Source organism: Canis lupus, chromosome 22 (assembly GCF_011100685.1).
Source record: "Canis lupus familiaris isolate Mischka breed German Shepherd chromosome 22, alternate assembly UU_Cfam_GSD_1.0, whole genome shotgun sequence".
Taxonomy (NCBI): Eukaryota; Metazoa; Chordata; class Mammalia; order Carnivora; family Canidae; genus Canis; species Canis lupus.
Genome location: NC_049243.1, coordinates 2,345,467 through 2,363,803, shown reverse-complemented (window position 1 = coordinate 2,363,803; position 18,337 = coordinate 2,345,467). Strand labels below are relative to the sequence as shown.

Sequence of the window (18,337 nt, the reverse complement as noted above, 5' to 3'; positions counted from 1 at the left end):
TGAGTTATTTACAGACTTTTGTAAGTTGCCTCTGAACTCAACTTTTCAGTTTCATTTCTCATCCCATTCCTTACGTCCTTGGGGTCTGTCTGCCATTCTCTCCATCTAGAATGTCCTTCTTTCATTTCTACCTTTAAGATCCTCTCTTATCTTTCAAGGCTTCGTTTAAATGATACCACCTCCTTGAAGTCTTTCCTAATAACCTACCACTCAGATTATTCTCTCTCTCCTTCATATTCTTACAACAGTTTGTCTGTAATTCCAGTTTAGCACTTTTTTTTTCAAACTGCACTGTGTTACATCACCAATGAATTGTTAGACATCTGTCTAGATCACCTCATTTCAAACAACTTCATGTGACAGGTTTTACTTCTTACCTTCTCCTGTCCTCCTCCACTCTCTCTATAGGGTTTCTGGATCTTATTTGTTACTTTTCCCTATCCCTACTTCAATCTCCAAAGAGTGCTTAGCATAATGTTTTGCATGAAGTAGGCATATAATGAAATTAGTGAATTTCTTTCTTCTTCTTCTTTCTTCTTCTTCTTCTTTCTTCTTCTTCTTCTTCTTCTTCTTCTTCTCTTCTTCTTCTTCTTCTTCTTCTTCTTCTTCTTCTTCTTCTTCTTCTTCTTCTTCTTCTTCTTCTTCTTCTCTTCTTCTTCTTCTTCTTCTTCTTCTTCTTCTTCTTCTTCTTCTTCTTCTTCTTCTTCTTCTTCTTCTTCTTTTTTGAGAGAGAGAGAGAGAGGGAGAGAGAGAGGTGCCTGAGTAGGTGGGGGAAGAAAAGGCAGAGAAAAAGAGAGAATCTTAAGCAGGCTCCATGCCCAGTGTGGCTCAATTTCACAACCCTGAGATTGTGACCTTAGCAGAAATCGAGAGTCAGATGCTTAACCAACTTGGCACCCCTGAAGTCAATGAATTTCAAATTCCAACTGAAAATCTTAATACTAGAACTTTAATGAAACTCAAACTCTGGCTTACACAGAATGTTGTATGATCTCCAGCCAACATTTTCTCATTTCTTAATTCAATTTCCAAACCGAGACTATCTATAAAAAGTTTATACTCCAAGCTTTTGTGTGTAATTAGTTCACTTTTTCCTTTCATTTCGTAAAGTTTATTGGAAGCATCTGTGATATACTATTTATTCTTGAAAACTAAGGAAATATTTTTTAAAATACTCCTCTGGGTCAGAACACATGTTGCATCCCACTAGTTTGTGCCTAACAGTGGAAATGTCATTCTCTGAGATGACAGCATGTTAGAATTAGGAATACTCTGGGATATGTAAAGAAATTCTTAGTTTTCCTCAGTATCACTTAAGGGATCTGTAATTTATATATATCATTTCGAACTTTCTACTTTCTTGGATATTGGCTTCTGATAGTTTATTGCCTACTATATAAAGATGTGCTCCACAAATTAAGCCTATCTTAAGTTTCAAATCCCAATAACATTAATACCCTTATTCTTGGTTCAGAGTAAATATCATATCTATTCTATTCTAGTCCACTTATGAAAAAGGTTCCCAAGGGCAGGGACCATGATGAATCACTGCGCCTCCACAATGACTAATTTATGTCAGGTTGCTAATAAAGATTAATCCAATAAATGTTGAATGATTATTTGATAGAACTGAATTATATCTTCCTTTTTGATTTGTAGTTTGGATCGTATAGTCTGGCCTCTATGTTAGTATGGAGAAGGCACAACACTATATATGCATGTTTTTCAAATAATCACACTGTATAAGATTCTCTTTCTAATTTAATAAAAGCTCAAATATAAGAGCAATTGTCTCATCTAGCAGTGAGCTACAGTAAACATTACACAAATTATACAATAGTCAGAAGATCTTGTGAAAAAATATCTATAAGGGGGAAAATGACTTTTGTTATTGCTGGAAGCAAACAATGTCAGGCAGTAGTTGGAAAAATTTTGTAAAATGTCATTTTCCTCAATACAGACAAGAGGTTTTGCTTTTAATCTAGATATATTTGCTTACTTTAAAAAAATGAGATAACTGTCCACTAAAAACACTTAGAAGTAGTAACAATTCAATGTCAATGAGAAGCCCTAGCATCCAGATTACAGTCTCTAAGAACTATTTCTCACTAAAAAGAACAAGAGTCCTTGGTAGAAATGGCTGATTCCAAGTCTGTTAGGAAATGTACAAGATGGGCTTGGCATATCTTGCGCCAGAAAGCAAGAAATCTCTCACACACTAATGGGGGCAACTTGAAGGGGCCACAGATAGACACCTGAGAGCACTAGCAAGACAAATGAAACATATGGAAAAAATTAAACCCATAAATTCATAATGATAATAAAAGGATGAGGGAAGAGGGAAGGTGGCAGGGAAGGGGAAGGCAGAGGGAGGGATGGAGGAGGGGGAGAGAGAGAGAGAAGAAACTCACTAGAGGCCAATGGAAGTTCCTGAGGTAACGACTTATTTCTCTCTAAATTGATAGTGTTAGGAAAAGAATTAGGCATTTATTCTATTTATTCTACCTCTATGGTATGAACTGTATTTTAGAGTAGTTAAATTGTGGTAGATGAGGGAACATTATTCTCTATAAAACTACTCTAGTTTATAAATACATGAGAAGTGACAGGATTAGAAAATCATCTTTTTGTAACTGCTAATGAAATGACTGAATCATACAGTGTTTGTCAATGAATGGTAAAACAATTAAGTGTAAGGTTGGTGAGGAACTTTACGTTGGATTAAGCTGTCTCCACCTGCATGCACCCTGCATTACAAAATGCATGTCGCCTGATGAGATGAAATATGAACTACGCAGCATCACCTACAAAATAGGACTGCCAAAATATAAATGGAATCTGAATCTAATAAAGTCTTTAAATATAACCTCCAGGACAGAAATACAGGGGACAGAGGAACAAGTTAAGTGACACCATTAGCAAACAGTATGACAAATCCAGAATGGAGGAAATTCTGTAGCATAATGAACTCAGTTTTTCAAAAAGTCAATGAGATGAAAAGGGGACCGGGTGCTGTTCTCAATGAAAAGAGACTTTAAAAAGACCTATATTACAACCAAATACAGTAAGTGGATCTTGTTAGGATCCTCAACTGAACAAACCAATATGGAAATTTTGGGGAGGGGGCAATCAAGGAAATTTGAGTATGGGTTAAGTGTTAGTTACTATAGAATCAGTGTTACTTTTTAAGCATAATAATTACATTGTGATTTTGTAAAATTTATTTTTTTATTTTTTGAAAAGCTTTAGAAAGTAAATTATTTAGGGTTGACACAATGAGATTACATGAGGTTTGAGATTTGCTTTAAAATACTCCAGCCAAAAAAGAGGGGGGTAGCAGTTGGGGAGATAGAGGAATCAAACACAGTGAAATGCTGATGGTTGTTAAGATTGGGTGATGGATACAGATACAAAGGGTTTCTTTCTACTTTCTATTTTTGTATATGGTTGAAAATTATTATTAAAAATTTTTTAAATAGTATTTGGAGAAATTTATGATTTCAATATTAGACTTCTGGAACATCTTCCATTGGCTATGATTTTTTTATGGGTCACTGAGAGGAGTTTAGGTGACTTCATCCTCAAGTTCTCTCAGTAACTTGGAATGTCACTTGCCTGGTCCAAGAGAAAAGTTCATTTAGAGAAAGTCTTTACTTAAAATCTTTTCATAAAGTTTGGGGTTCCAAATCCTTCATATTTCATTCCCTATATTCAGATAATTATCTTTGATGAGCAAGTATCAATTCCTTCCTGGTTAGAATTAGGTTCAATACAGAATGATACCATCATTTGATAACGGATGTTACCATCATTAAGTAACATCAGTTGGACTTGTAAAGGAACCAATCAAGTTTTGTCCCGAGTTTTTAAGCAATTTTACAAGAGATAATTCAGTAGAAATTGTTAACAAAGGATTTAGCATTTTAAGCTAAACTAAACAATGATGATGGGTAGAGTTGATTCTAACAAAACTGTCCTAAACTGTTTAGGACTTTTTGTCTACCCTGTACTCAGGATCCTCTGTAATTTCCTTTCCCTTCACACCTGAATGGTTCACAAATCTATTAAAGATATAGTAATGGTAAAGAACATGGAATTTAGAGACAGATCTGGATTGAAAACTTGGCTTTGTCATTTATTAGCTGTGTAACCTTAAGCAATAGACTTACTCTGAGTTTCAACAGCCTCATCTGTAAAATAGTAAGAATACCCAGTCTTTGCAATATTATTAAAAGAATTACATGAAATAACATAAGTAAAGATGTTGAATGCAATACTTGGCACAGAGCATGAACTCAACATCTAACAACAGGATGTGAAGGAATGAATTTAAAGTCTGGTTTAAAGAATAAAAGAAGAATCATTATACCAGAGATTAAAGCCCAGAGGTATCATCACCAAATTGTTGATAATGGTTTCTTTGGGAGAGATTATGGTTTGTACTCCCCTTCTATATTAGACATTTCTAAAATATTTGAAGTTTAAAATAATAAATATGTACTACTTTGAGTCAAAAAAATTAAGATATTTTTTAAATATCTGCTTTCTTCATCCCTAATATCACTGCTAACATTTGAATTCTTCCAAGCTGGAACCTCAGCACCTTCACAGTGCAAGCAATTTTCTACACTGCCACCAGAACCCATCGCCTCCAGTCTCTGGGTGGTTCCACTTTACCTACAGAATGACATCCAGACTCCTTGGTGGGGCATAGAGAGCTCTTCACAATATGTTCTCAGCCTTTCCAGTTTTATCCCCCAACCTTCTCTCTCAGTCACACTGGACTCCAGCTACTCCAGAAATCCTGTCATCCTCCAAAACAGTTATGCACTTCGATGCCTCCATGTCTTTGCCCAGGAGGCACTCAATCCTTCTCCTCTTTGTGCCTATTTGGCAATTTTCTACTTTAAAACCTGCTCCTTTTTGGATGTACCATAAAGTAACAATAGTGAGTTGTCTCTTCTCACTGTAGACTGTGACTGCTTGAGGAATGGAGAGCTGGATAGTATTCTGAGAGCACAGATTCTGGAGCCAGACTGCTTGGGTTTATATCATACTAGCTATGTGCCTTTGGATAAGTTAGTTAACCTCTCTGGGCTGCAGTATCCTCATGTATAATATAGGTTATAACAAACTAACAATAACAACAGCAATAATAACTACCTATAGCACTATTATATATATATATGTATATACATAAAGCAAGGCCTAACATTTCATAAATATGATCTAAACTTCTACCATGACTATTGCTATTATTAGTGTTATTATTACTAGTACTGTTATTATTGAAGGCCCTTCATAAATGAACTAAGGAGCAGTTTTAACCTTATAGACTAAACTAGATATTAACTTTCTAGAAGAAATGGTAAGACATTTTATAAAGCTTTTCTAGTGATCAAAAGTGGAGAAGTTATTCTTAAATAATTCCTATTTTTCTATTGTGTGCTATAATTACATGAAAATGGAGTCTTAGAAATCTGTATATTAACAAAGTAGCCAATAATTAAGCAATTAAAAATTATTTTCTCCACCTACTAGAAAAAATGAATGAAAGCTATTTAAGTTTTTCTTCGTAAATACCGAAAAAAATGACATACAATTATCTATTAAGACTTATACATTAAAATAGGATCACTGGTAGATACAGGTGACTAATAAATAGAGAGTTTATATTTCAAATATAATGAATACTTTTACTTAAATCAACTTAATAATTCGTTTATAAACTGAATGACTTGTTGCATCAAATAATTTGTATATGAATTGTAGTCATATGAATTAATCAGAAAACACACCATCAAATGGGACATAAACACATTTTCAAATAAAGTATAATAAAGATTTACCGATTATTCATACTCAGTAAACTTTATATGTAATCCCAATTATTAAAAAGCCAAGGTCCCACAAATTTTAGAGTCACATATAAACATAATCCAACAGTAAAAAGTCATCTAAAAAAAGCCATTTAAAGAGATTCCAATCGGGGTGCCTAGGTGGCTCAATTGATTAAGTGACCGGCCGACTCTTGTTTTCAACTCAAGTCATGATCTCAGGATTGTGAGATCAAGCCTCACACCGGGCTCAACATGGAGTCTGTTTGAGGTTCTCACTCTCTCACTCTTCCTCTCCCTCTGCCCTTCCCCCCACTCATGTGTCTGCTCTCTTTCTGTAAAATAAATTACAAAAATATTCACTTAAAACCTACAGCATCATTTCTTAAACTCCCTTCCCTCCTCCAATTCACTGTGTAGCTGCTTTGGAGCTTCCGCCTGTTAAGCCTCCCAATACTCTCATGAAGTAGGTGGGTCTCCTCCATCTGACTCCTTCCTGCTCATCTCCATGCCTCGTTTGCAAGTGGACATCACGTCTACCTTAGTCTAGTTCCCCTGCCTGGCTTCCTTGCACCAATTTTTTTTATGGTTTGTAACTCCCCTTCTGTAGGAGAAAGGGTGGGAGCCATGGCACACAATTACACATTAATGCATCCCATGCACACCACAGATCAAAAGGCTCACTATAGATCTGTAATATGTTCCAGCAGTTAAATTATTAATAAATAACACTTAGAATTAGCTGCTTATCTTCTGTATTATATACAGAAATGGAAGAGAAGTTGTTTTCTTCAATGTAACATAATTTTTCATCAACTTAATTTTCTAAATAAATATCCAATTATGCTGTTTTTATATCTTTCATAAAGCATATATGATATGTAAATGTATCAAATGTATATACATTTTACCATGCAGAAAAGAAATGAAGTTAATTAAATTAATTTACTTATTGCTATTAATTAATTATTAAGTAAGTAATTCATTTTTAGAGAGAGAGCAAGAGAGAGCCTGAGCAAGAAGGAGGGGCAGAGGGAGAGTGAGAGAGATCATCTCAAGAGGCCCCACTCAGCGCAAAGCCCAATACGGGGTTCAATCTCATGGCCCTGACTTGAGCTGAAATCAAGAGTTAAACATCAAGAGATGTTTAACAGATTGATCCACCCAGGCATCGCGTAGAAGGTATTGCTTTAGATCATCCATACCCCTGCTCTTCTACATCAGTCAACACAATCTCCAGGACAACACATTTCGGCATTCTCAAGGGATCATTTCTTTATAAGCTCACTTTTCAAAACTACTATTAATTTATCTCATTTCCTGAAACACAAATCTGACGCTCTTTCTCTCTCCAAAACTCTTCAGTGGCTTCCCATCCCCTTGAGGATAATGTCTAGTGCTTTAGAGCTTAACATTTTAGAATCTCCAGAAGTGGGTATAAATTGATCACCTTGGCCTTATTCACCAAGGACCAGCTGTGCAAATCATATCCTTGTGGGTCCATTAAGACTTGCAGATCCATGTGAGCTGCAAACGAGCACTTTATAATGTTATTCTGACACTTGTATATGACCTTTATTATATTTGTTTTAAATTGTTTACATGTTTCCATGGGAACTGCAGCTCTTAAGAGGAATACAGATAATAATTTCTTAGATTAGTAGTTCCTGAGTCCCATGTGCTACATGCTGTGCTTCATAAGCATTATCTCATTATCTCACTGATGTAGGTATTACTATTGACTCCATACTGCAATGAGGAAACCAAGACATAAGGAAGTTAGATAACCCACCCACGATCTTATAGTAAGTAATCGGCAGAACCCTGGCTGAAAACACAAATCTTTCTGATGATGCAGAGTCAATGGCATATAATGCAACATTATTTTAGTATGAAGGTAATATTACAAATTTTATTTTTATTTTACAGATAAGAAAACTGAGGTTTGGAAATGTGTAATATCTTGTCTAAGGTCACAGAACCAGGAAGTACAAGAGATGAGAAGAAGGAATAATCAGAGAACAAAAAAGAGTTCTTATAAATTAAAAATAGAGTAGCTGGAAGGAAAATTCAATAGAGTTTATCTCCAATTACATGTAAAATTAACATCTTCCAACACATACAAAGATAAGAAATGGAAAACAGAAGAACTAAGAAATCAATCCTGGAGATTCAACTCTAACAGGAAATCTAGGAAGCAGAAAATGGAAGGGAAGAAAGTTTCAAAGAAAAAACAGGTGACAGAGAATAACAGCAGTGTACCAAAATCCACTGTCCTCTTCTTCCTAGATGCTAGACAACACTTCTCAGATTTCCTAAAGAACTAAGGGGCCAAATGACCAAGTGCTCTCAAATGGAATATGAATGGGAGTAATATGAGCCATTTCCAGGCATGGCTGATAATTTCTCCCGTGTATTTTCGCCTTCCTGTGAGGGGAAATGACAAAGCTGAACAAAATGATCTTAGGAACCATATGCTGAGGAAGGCAGAAGATCCCGCTGACCTAGAACATCTGCTCTGCCCTGTTATATGAGAAATAATCTTATGGGGAAGCCACTCCATTTGCAGGCCTATTTGCTATAAAGTTTTAATGCTTGTTATGAGGTTAGCCTACTCTAATACATATTAGCATATTTCCCTTTCCAGAATTGAAAGACACAACTCTCCAGTAGAAACAATATTTTGTACCAAAATAAAAAAAAAAAGTAATCACAGGAACAAATAATAATTATATAGCCATGATAATTTAAATGTGAGTTTTAATAAAATAAAAAGTTATGATAAAGGACACTGGGAGGAAAAGAGGAAGGAAAATAAAGAAAAAGACTATCTTAGTCTATGAGAAAATCAAAAGATTGTTTTTAAAACTGACAAACTGAAAGATTAGTATTAAGTTCATTCTTTGAAATTTAGAGGTAAATACCAGATGAACAAACAAAAGAGATGAAAGTGGTTGTCTCTGGGCAATGGGACTAAGGAATGGAGAAAGAAGACGCAAAAAGCTGCCGTGGGTTGATATACCTTATTTTTAAACTAGGTGTTATGTATGACCTTATACAGTTAAATACTTTAAAATGTGTGAGAGAGGAAATGGGAACTGAACAGAGATGAGATGGACTAGGTATGGAACAGCATGCTAGGTTTGAGACTGTGGAGTAGAAAGACAGGGCAGGGGAGGAAGAGGGCAGTCTGCTCTCCCCAAGCCTTCCGATATTTAGATCTCCGATCTTCAGGAGTTAGAAAGGCCTCAGAATGCCTAAGAAACATTTGTAAATGAGTATATACACAAAAACAAAAACAAAAAAACCCCAAAGATTCTATTATTTGACTAGATTTTAGTTTTCTGGATCCCCTATATATTAGTCTATCCCCACATGGAAGCATGTCGCCTTGGCAGATGCTAGCCACTGGAAGGTGTGTGTGTGTGTGTGTGTGTGTATGTGTGTGTGTAATGAGGATCAGAGTCAGGGGATTTGGCCTCAGGCAAACAGCAAAAAGGGAACTGAGTAGCTAGGAAAAGGGAAGATTGGGAAGCACGGGTAATAATAGGCAGAGATAGAGATAACAGGAAACTAGAGGACAAAGAAACAGTAAATGGAAGGAATTTTATTTATTTATTTATTTATTTGTTTATTTATTTATTTATTTATTTATTTATAGGAATTCTATTTAGACACGAAGATGCAAAGAAAAGAATTTGCTGTAACCTAAGTAATCACAGAGATGGAGATTTGGAGGGCTGACCTCAAGCACGGCAAACAGTTCACCGTGATTCCAAAAGAGAACCCATCACACCTCAAATGAGGCTAATAACTCTTTTTTTTTTTTTTTTGTAAGTAGGCTCCACACTCAGCATGGAGCCCAACACAAGACTTGAACTCACAACCTTGAGATCAAGACCTGGGCTGAGATCAAGAGTCGTCAGATGCTTATTACCCAACTGAGCCACGCAGGCGACCCAGTGCTGTGTACTTTTAACAACTATTCTATACTCAAGCCTACTTTAAAGGGAACCATGTACCTACCCCTTGAGGAGCATAAACAGGATATGAGGATGAGCACTAATGTACTCCACAGTTGGACTCCGAGTGCCTATCTGTCTTCTCAGGATGTTGTTAAATATCTGGGTCACATCTTTTTTTCCCTGTCAAAGAAATGAACAACCATTAAATTGCGCACTTGAAATAGGTGAATTATATATGTGTAGTATAAGTTATAACTCAAAAGCTGTTTACGCATACACACACGAAAGAAAAATAGCACTGTTCTTTGTAATATCCCAAACCATTAATTTATTCTGGTTGTATATCTTTAGTCAGCTATGCTTTCACACATTCAGAGTCTACGAAACGGATGCAGCTCTGTTCCACAGGATTTGCACTATGGCTAATTTGAACTATTAGAATATTTCTCACAGTAGTAAATGAAATGGCACAGAAGAATATAAAATAGTAGTGAATAGGATACAATTGAATTCCTTAGGCTTTTTTACCTTTTAGCTTTATATAAGAAGAAAATTATGGTTAACATTGTTAAACCTTCTTAAATGAGGAGGGAAATAAAGATATAAAGATTTTAGCAAATGTAGGTTGGAATCAAATTTCTTTCTCTTAGATGTACGTTTTATTAATTTTTTCCCTCCCCTTTATCAATTTTCATTCCAAGTTCGTGCATTAAAAAAAAAGTGAGTGTTTTATTAGGTGGATCTATATGATTTGGGTGATTGTAAGAAATCCTATGTAACCTAGAGGAATAGAAAGGACCACTCAGTCGTAGTAGCCTGATCCAGAGGAACTATAGCCGGTCTTGGATACGACTTTTTAGAGTTCTCATTTACAAGACTTCCACTCTCACACACCCTACAACCTGAGGCTTATCTGCTTCTCCAACTGAAGCTCTGAATTGAACGGGATTTTTGTTTGTTTGTTTCTTAAGACTTTAAGTAATCTCCACACCAGTGTGGGGATTGAACTCATAAACCCAGAGATCAAGAGTTGCATGCTCTTCGGACTGAAGCAGCCAGGCACCTGGAACAGTAGTTTTTCAGATGACCAAAAACAAAACAAAACAAAAAAGGACAAGGATGACATTCCATTCTCAGTTACTATGGCCCTGATTTTGGCCTTCACCTCTCAACTGAACTGTTAAAGAGCATCTTCCAGTTATGTCCTCCACTTCAAAGCAGTCTTCACTCTGCAGAGTGAACCAGCTAGAAATGCAAATTTGATTATGACATTTTCTTCTCCTAAGCTCTTCAATGCCTTCCTTTTGCTTAGGAAAAAATCCAACATCTTTCATGACCTGGTCCTTGCCTCCCTCTCTAGCCACGTCTTGCTTTCCAATTCCTACTTCAAGTTCTATTAATAACTGCTTGCTGTACTATATATACTTGTACACAATCTTTCATTCCTATACCTTTGTCCACATTATTCTGTTTTTCCTGAATGCTTTTCCTTCCTTTCTTTTTCTGGCTAAATCTTAGCCATCCTGTAACTGGGGGTGCAGGGGTGCAAGGGCCCCCCGGCTCCAGGGTTCCCTAACATACTAGGTTCAGCCACTTACTGCTGACAAAATCCAAAGGCAGAGAGTGGTGGTGTAACAAGAAAGGAATTTATTTCGGCAAGGCCAACACCAAGAAGACAGCAGACTAGTGTCTCAAAGACTATCTCCAAAGTGCTGAAAATACTTCTAGGTTTATATAAGGAAAATGTGGGACAAAGTCTGGTGGGTATATGTAAGTAAGCAGTAAAGATCATTGTCTTGGGGTCCATCACGTGGGGTCTTGCTGACGCCAGGGCATACCTTTTTGCTCGAGGGGGCAGTTCTGGTTCCCATCACGGGATGCTTTGCTTGCAGGGGTGTTTGGCCTGAGCTAAGAGATAAACTGGAAAGAACTTAATCAACTCTAAGACACCGACAGGCCAAAATGGAGGTAGCTGACGTCCTCTTTCAATCCTGCAGGTTCAGTTCAGAAGTATTCACCTCTAGGATAACTGCCCCTCTCTCTATGTGACCAAAACTCCTTGCCCCACATAGACCAGTACCCCTGCTTCCCTGTCTACTCATACCTTCATCTCTACCTCGGTCATTGCAGCTAACATTTATTAAAAGTACTCACTCTGTGCCAGGTACTTTACACTAAGAACTTTACATGTATTTTCCAATCCTCATAACAACCTTGTAATGTCCATACTGTAAGTAAGGAAAGTAAGGACAAGCGAGGTGGCCTTATCCAGGTGGGATGTGCAAGAAGCCAGGACTCCATCGAAAACTGATGGAATCCAGAGCCTGAGTTCTTAGCCATCATACTAAACTGATTCCAACACTGAACGGTACACTGAAATGAATGAATTTTGTCTCTAACTCCCTCATCACACTGTTAGCTCCCAAGGAGAAGCCATATTTCAACACCCATAGTAGGGCCCAGATATAGTGGGCATTCAATATTTATTGGACTGATTTATCATGTTAGAGGAGTGGTCATCCCATAAACTCTTTATCACAAACCCGGAACACTGAATCTCATGTATATGTTAATGTGGCGCTTTAAAATTTTTTTGGTTTTTTAAAAAATATATTTTATTTATTTATTTTATTTACATCAGTTGGCCAACATATAGTACACCTTTAGTTTCAGATGTAGAGTTCAGTAATTTATCAGTTGCATCTAACACCCAGTGCTCATCACATCGTGAGTGTGGCACTTTCTTACCATCAAGAGAACAAGGCTCAAAATGAAAAGACACTAACATTATTCAATTAATTACTCAATCTTTTTTTTTTTAAGATTTTGTTTATTCATTCATGAGAGACAGAGACAAAGACAGAGGGAGAAGCAGGCTCCATACATGGAGCCGGATGTGGGACTCCATCCTCGGTCTCCAGGATCACGCCCTGGGCTGAAGGCAGGCGCCAAACCTCTGAGCCACCTGGGCTGCCCTAATTACTCAATCTTAAAGCTACTACTCATAAAAAATATGGACTAAGTACTAAGAACACTAATTAATATGTACAAAAAACATTCTTAAAGGATATCTGCAAGGATGAAATAGTCTTAAAGGATTCACTTTATCAAACATTGGCTTGAAATGGATCACAGACTTAAACATAAAACATAAAACTAAAAAACTTCTAGAAAAAAAATAGAGAAAAGTCCTCAGGATCTAGAGTTGGGCAAATAGTTCTTAAATCTGACATTAAAACACAACCTAGAAAACAGAAACTAATAAATTGGTCTTCAACAAAATTCAGCACTTTTGTTTTAGAAAAGATCTGGTTAATAAGGATGAAAAGGCAAGCTATAGACAGGGAGAAAATACTTCAAACCATATATGTGACAAAAAAACTAGTGTCTAGAATATGTAAAGAAGCTTCCAAACTTAGTAGTAGGAAATAGTAACCAATCAAAAAATGGGCAAAAGACACGAAGAGATATTTCACCAAAGAGGATCTACAGATGGCTAGAAGCACATAAAAGATGTTCAACATAATTAGCCATTTGGGAAATGCAAATTAGATGACCAGGAGATATTAATACACATACTTATCAAAGGGCTAAATAGTGACAACACCAGATGCTGACAAAAATGCAAAGAAACTACTCATGTATATTGTGGGTGGAGATCAAACATATACAGTCAGTCTGGGAAACTATTTAGCAATTTCTTTAAAAACTTAACATGTGGGGCAGCTGGGTGGCTCACTCAATTGAGTGTCTGACTCCTAGTTTTGGCTCAGGTCACGACCTCGGAGGCCTGGGATTAGGCCCTGAGGGGAGTTTTGCTTTGGGGTGAAGCCTGCTGAAGGATTCTCTCCTTCTGCCCCTCCCCTTGCACTCCCTTCCTCTCCCCCTCTGTGAAGTAAATACATAAATCTTTTAAAAAATAAAACAAAAACTTAACATGCAACTACTATACTAGCAAGTTGCACTCCTGTTATTCTTCGCAGAGAAATGAAACTTGGCCATCAATGTTCATAGTGGCTTTATTCGTAAATAACCAAAAGCAGGAAACAACATGGAAATCCTTGCACGGGTAAATGGTTAAACAAACTGCACTATATACACATACCAGGGACTCAGCAATAAAAAGGAATGAACCTTGAAACATGCAACAACTTGGATGAATCTTAAGGAATTATGCTGAATGAAAATGCCAGCAACAAAAGGTTCCACAACCTAATTGTCCATCGACAAATGGACAAGGAAGATGTCGTATATTCCTGCAACAAATATTACACAGCCGTAAAAAGGAGAAGATGTGCCATTTGAGATGTGGATGAACAGAACGAGTATTAGGCTAAGTGAAATAAGTCAGATTGAGAAAGACAAATACACCGCATGATTTTACTCATGTGTGGAATCTAAAAAACAAAACAAAACAAAACAAAAAAACAAAAACAAAAAACCCATAAATGAATAAGCAAATAAAATGCAGAATTTGACCTATAAATACAGAGAACAAACTGACAGTTGCCAGAGGGGAGAAAAGTGTGTGTGTGTGGGGGGGGGATTGGGTAAAATGGGTGAAAGGGACGAGGAGATACAGGCTTCCACTATGGAATAAATTAGTCAAACAGCATAATGAATATCGTCAATGATGTCATAATAGTGATGTATGGGAAACGGACGGTAGCTACACTTGCAGTGAGCATATAATGTACGAACTTACAGAATCACTGCGCTGTACACTTGAAACCAATGCATCCTTGTATGTCAGCTCAAATAAAAAAAATGAAAAGATTACACAGTATATGGTTCCATTTATATTCAGATTACAGAATGGAGAGCTGATTAGTGGTTGCTAGAAGTTGAGGATGGGGTAAGGGAGGTGACTGGCTATAGAAGGGCAAGGGGAGGCATCTTTGTGGTGATGGAAATTTTCTATATCTTGATTTTATCAATACCAATATCCTGGTCATGCCACTGTGCTATGGTTTTGCAAGCTATTGCCGTCAGGGAAACTGGGCAAGTTAACATGAGATCTCTCTGTATTATTTATTGGTTGTCTTGTTGGAGCAAGTTGGAGGAAGAAAGCAGGGCAAGTGCCCACTAGCTCTTCAGGGCCCTTGGGAAAATGATAGCCAGCAAGCAGTTGCATGCGAATTAAAAGCCAGAACCTCAGAGGGCAGCTGTAAAGCACGATCAAACCCCTTCCAGAGACAGACTGGGAGATGGGTGTTTTTGTCACGCTTCCTCTGTGCTAGTCTGGGAGAGGTGGGGATGGTTGCAACAAATGCTCTTACACCCATGAACAACTGCTCCTTTGTTTGCTCTAGTCCCGTGGGGCTCATGAATGCAAGCCCTGTTAGCTTTCATGCATAGGTGATTTAGGGGACCATCCCTCAACTGACAGCCTTAAAAGCTGGGGCACTAGAGGCACAGTCCAAACCCTCTGCTCCTCAAAGAGAAGCTAGGCGTTGGGGTTCCCCCCTCTGACTGTACGGTGCTATGCCAGGGGCTGGGGTTTAAGGCCAGAGTGTGTCTCAGCCTTTCCTCCCCATTTTCATGTGGGTATTTTCTCAATTGCCCGATGAGTAGGAGTAAATCAGCTAATTTCTAGATTTCTCTTAGAGGGAATTCCTGCGTGTGTAACTACATTCTGTTCATCCACAGGAGGAGGGAAATTCAGGAGCCTCCTATGTTACCACCTATGTCCAGAGTCCCAGAATTTTTTTAAATGGTAAAAGTCAGGGATCCCTGGGTGGCGCAGCGGTTTAGCGCCTGCCTTTGGCCCGGGGCGCGATCCTGGAGACCCGGGATCGAATCCCACGTCGGGCTCCCGGTGCATGGAGCCTGCTTCTCCCTCTGCCTATGTCTCTGCCTCTCTCTCTCTCTCTCTCTGTGTGACTATCATAAATAAATAAAAAACAAAAAAACTAAAAAAAAAAAAATAAATAAATGGTAAAAGTCAATGTCAGTTCTCATATATTGCTGGTAAGGATATAAAACAATTTAACAATACCTGACCAATGTCCTAGAATCTCAAATTGGGAAATCTAGTCTAAGAAAATAATCCTAAATAACAATCTTAAATACAGAAGAAAAGTTTCAGGTGCAGAGACTTTTTTTTTGAGAGAGAGAACAAATGCCCATGTATGCGTGTGAGGGGTGAGGGTGGGGTAGGATGAGGAGAGGGGCAGAAGGAGGAGGAGAGAGAGAATCCTAAGCAGGTTCCACATCCAGCACGGAACCTGATGTGGGTCTTGATATCACAACCTTGAGATCATGATCTGAGCCAAAATCAAGAGTCAGACTAACTTAGCCAGCAAAGAAATCTTTATCATAGTGGTGATAATAAAGAGTTAAAAATAATATGTCCAGAATTAGGCATGGTTACATAAATTATGGTATATGTAATGGGCAGAAATAAGGACATCAAAATGTTAGTAACGATTACATAGAAGAAAAATCTCTGGCTAGCCTTTGCTTTCAGTTTATTCCATGGAGAGAAACAGAGAAGGCTAGGAATAAGGGAGAAAGAGAGAAAAGAATTAAGAAGAAAGAAAGGAAAGGGAGCCAGGGAAGAAGAAAGAAGAGTTTTAAAAAGGGGGAGACAGATTTAAAAAAAAAAGACACACAGGAAAGCAAATTTTATCTTCCTTTAAGAAAAACACACTATACAAAATCCAAATTTTAACAGAAAATTAGGAGCTGAGTCTTCATTTTAAAAGGATGCTTTAGGATCAGTTGCTCTCATAATTTTGAAATACTGAAAACGTTCATACTGCTTCATACTAGAGGAGTTTCATTTCCCAGATGTTAAATGATATACTTGTATAAGGGGTATAAGCTGTAAATATAAATAAAATTTAAAATGAAAGAAGTCATCTGCTTTGTTCACACTTTTCTAGATTCCACAGTAATCCTGCACAATATCAATCCTCTTTGAAAAGTCATGAGAGCATGTTTTTCATACTTCCCAGTGAAATGCCACAAGGACATTTCCATACGGCATTCCTGTGAGCAGGAGAAACGAAGCTCCACAGAACTCTATCCAACTTTTACACAGAGGAAAACATTCTTCTGGTTCATTAGCAAATAATGTGCAAAGGCAAAGGAAGCCCCCCACGGATAACAAAAACAAGCTCTGATACCAGGAACAGTTTCTCAAATCAAAGGAAAGGATTAGAGAAAACTTAAACAGGTATCAGATGATTAATGATGGTCCTGCCATAATACAGAACCGTCGCAGATGTCCATTCATCATGCTATAACTAACTAGAGTAAAACCTTAGCTATTTCAAAACCAGTCTTCAGCAACCCTCCGACTGCTAGATTTCAGGTTCTGCATTTAGAAGTTGCCAGGAAAAAAAAAAAAAAAAAGAAAAGAAAAGAAATCTTTGATGATATTGAAGCCATATCTAGAAATGACCCAAAATGTCTGAAATTAGCCAGTAATTCTAAGATTATATATAATGTAACTGAACAGATGCCAAACCTGAGGTAGCACTTGCATTAAGCCGACAAACTCGAAAAGGTCAGCCCTGACATGAGATAGTCAATGATTATCTGCAGAATGAATGATACATATGGAGGTATCAACTAGAATTTAAAAAAGAAAGAGAAAAAGAGAGAAGAAAGAAGCAATGAACAGCAGGCACAGCAATTAGAAGTAGCTGCTGATGGGAATCCCTGGGTGGCTCAGCAGTTTGGTGCCTGCCTTCGGCCTGGGGCATGATTCTGGAGACCCGGGATCGAGTCCCATATCAGGTTCCCTGCATGGAGCCTGCTTCTCCCTCTGCCTGTGTCTCTCTCTCTCTCTCTCTCTCTGTCTTTCATGAATGAATAAATAAAATACTAAAAAAAAAGAAGTAGCTGCTGATAAACAGCATCCTTCACGATAATAGAAGTGAGAGAAGGCAAATAAAGGAGTGACAGAGAGCAGCACTGCAAAAGAGAACAGTTACTTTAAAATTGCAGCCTTTGGGCAGCCCGGGTGGCTCAGCGGTTTAGCGCCGCCTTCAGCCCAGGGCCTGATCCTGGAGACCCGGGATTGAGTCCCGCGTCGGGCTCCCTGCATGGAGCCTGCTTCTCCCTCTGCCTGTGTCTCTGCCTCTCTCTCTCTCTCTCTCTCTCTCATGAATAAATAATAAAATCTTTAAAAAATAAATAAATAAAATAAAATAAAATTGCAGCCTTTGACATGTATAAACAATATATAAAGAATTCTCAAAATTCAACCACCAAATAAAAAGAAGCCAAAAGATCTATAAAGACAGTCTATAAAGACAGTTCACGAAAGAAGAGAGATGATGGCAAATAAACACATGAAAAGATGCTCAACATCATCAGTCATTAAGAGAATACACATTAAAATCACGATACAGGGGCAGCCCCGGTGGCTCAGCGGTTTAGCACTGCCTTCAGCCCAGGGTGTGATCCTGGGGACCCAGGATTGAGTCCCACGCCCGGCTCCCTGCATGGAGCCTGCTTCTCCCTCTGCCTGTGTCTCTGCCTCTCTCTGTGTCTCTCATGAATAAATAAATAAAATCTTTAAAA

At 37.7% G+C, this 18,337-nt stretch overlaps 1 protein-coding gene across 7 annotated transcripts in view; it reads right to left on the bottom strand.

The window, feature by feature from the left end:
- The window catches only part of CAB39L (calcium binding protein 39 like), a 107,930-nt gene that overhangs the window by 30,462 nt on the left and 59,131 nt on the right, over positions 1 to 18,337 (bottom strand). For all 7 annotated transcript variants that reach the window (XM_038569468.1, XM_038569462.1, XM_038569463.1 and 4 more), the window contains one exon: positions 9,864 to 9,982. In XM_038569468.1, coding sequence (XP_038425396.1) covers positions 9,864 to 9,982 — 119 coding nt within the window. The remainder of the gene's footprint in view (positions 1 to 9,863; positions 9,983 to 18,337) is intronic.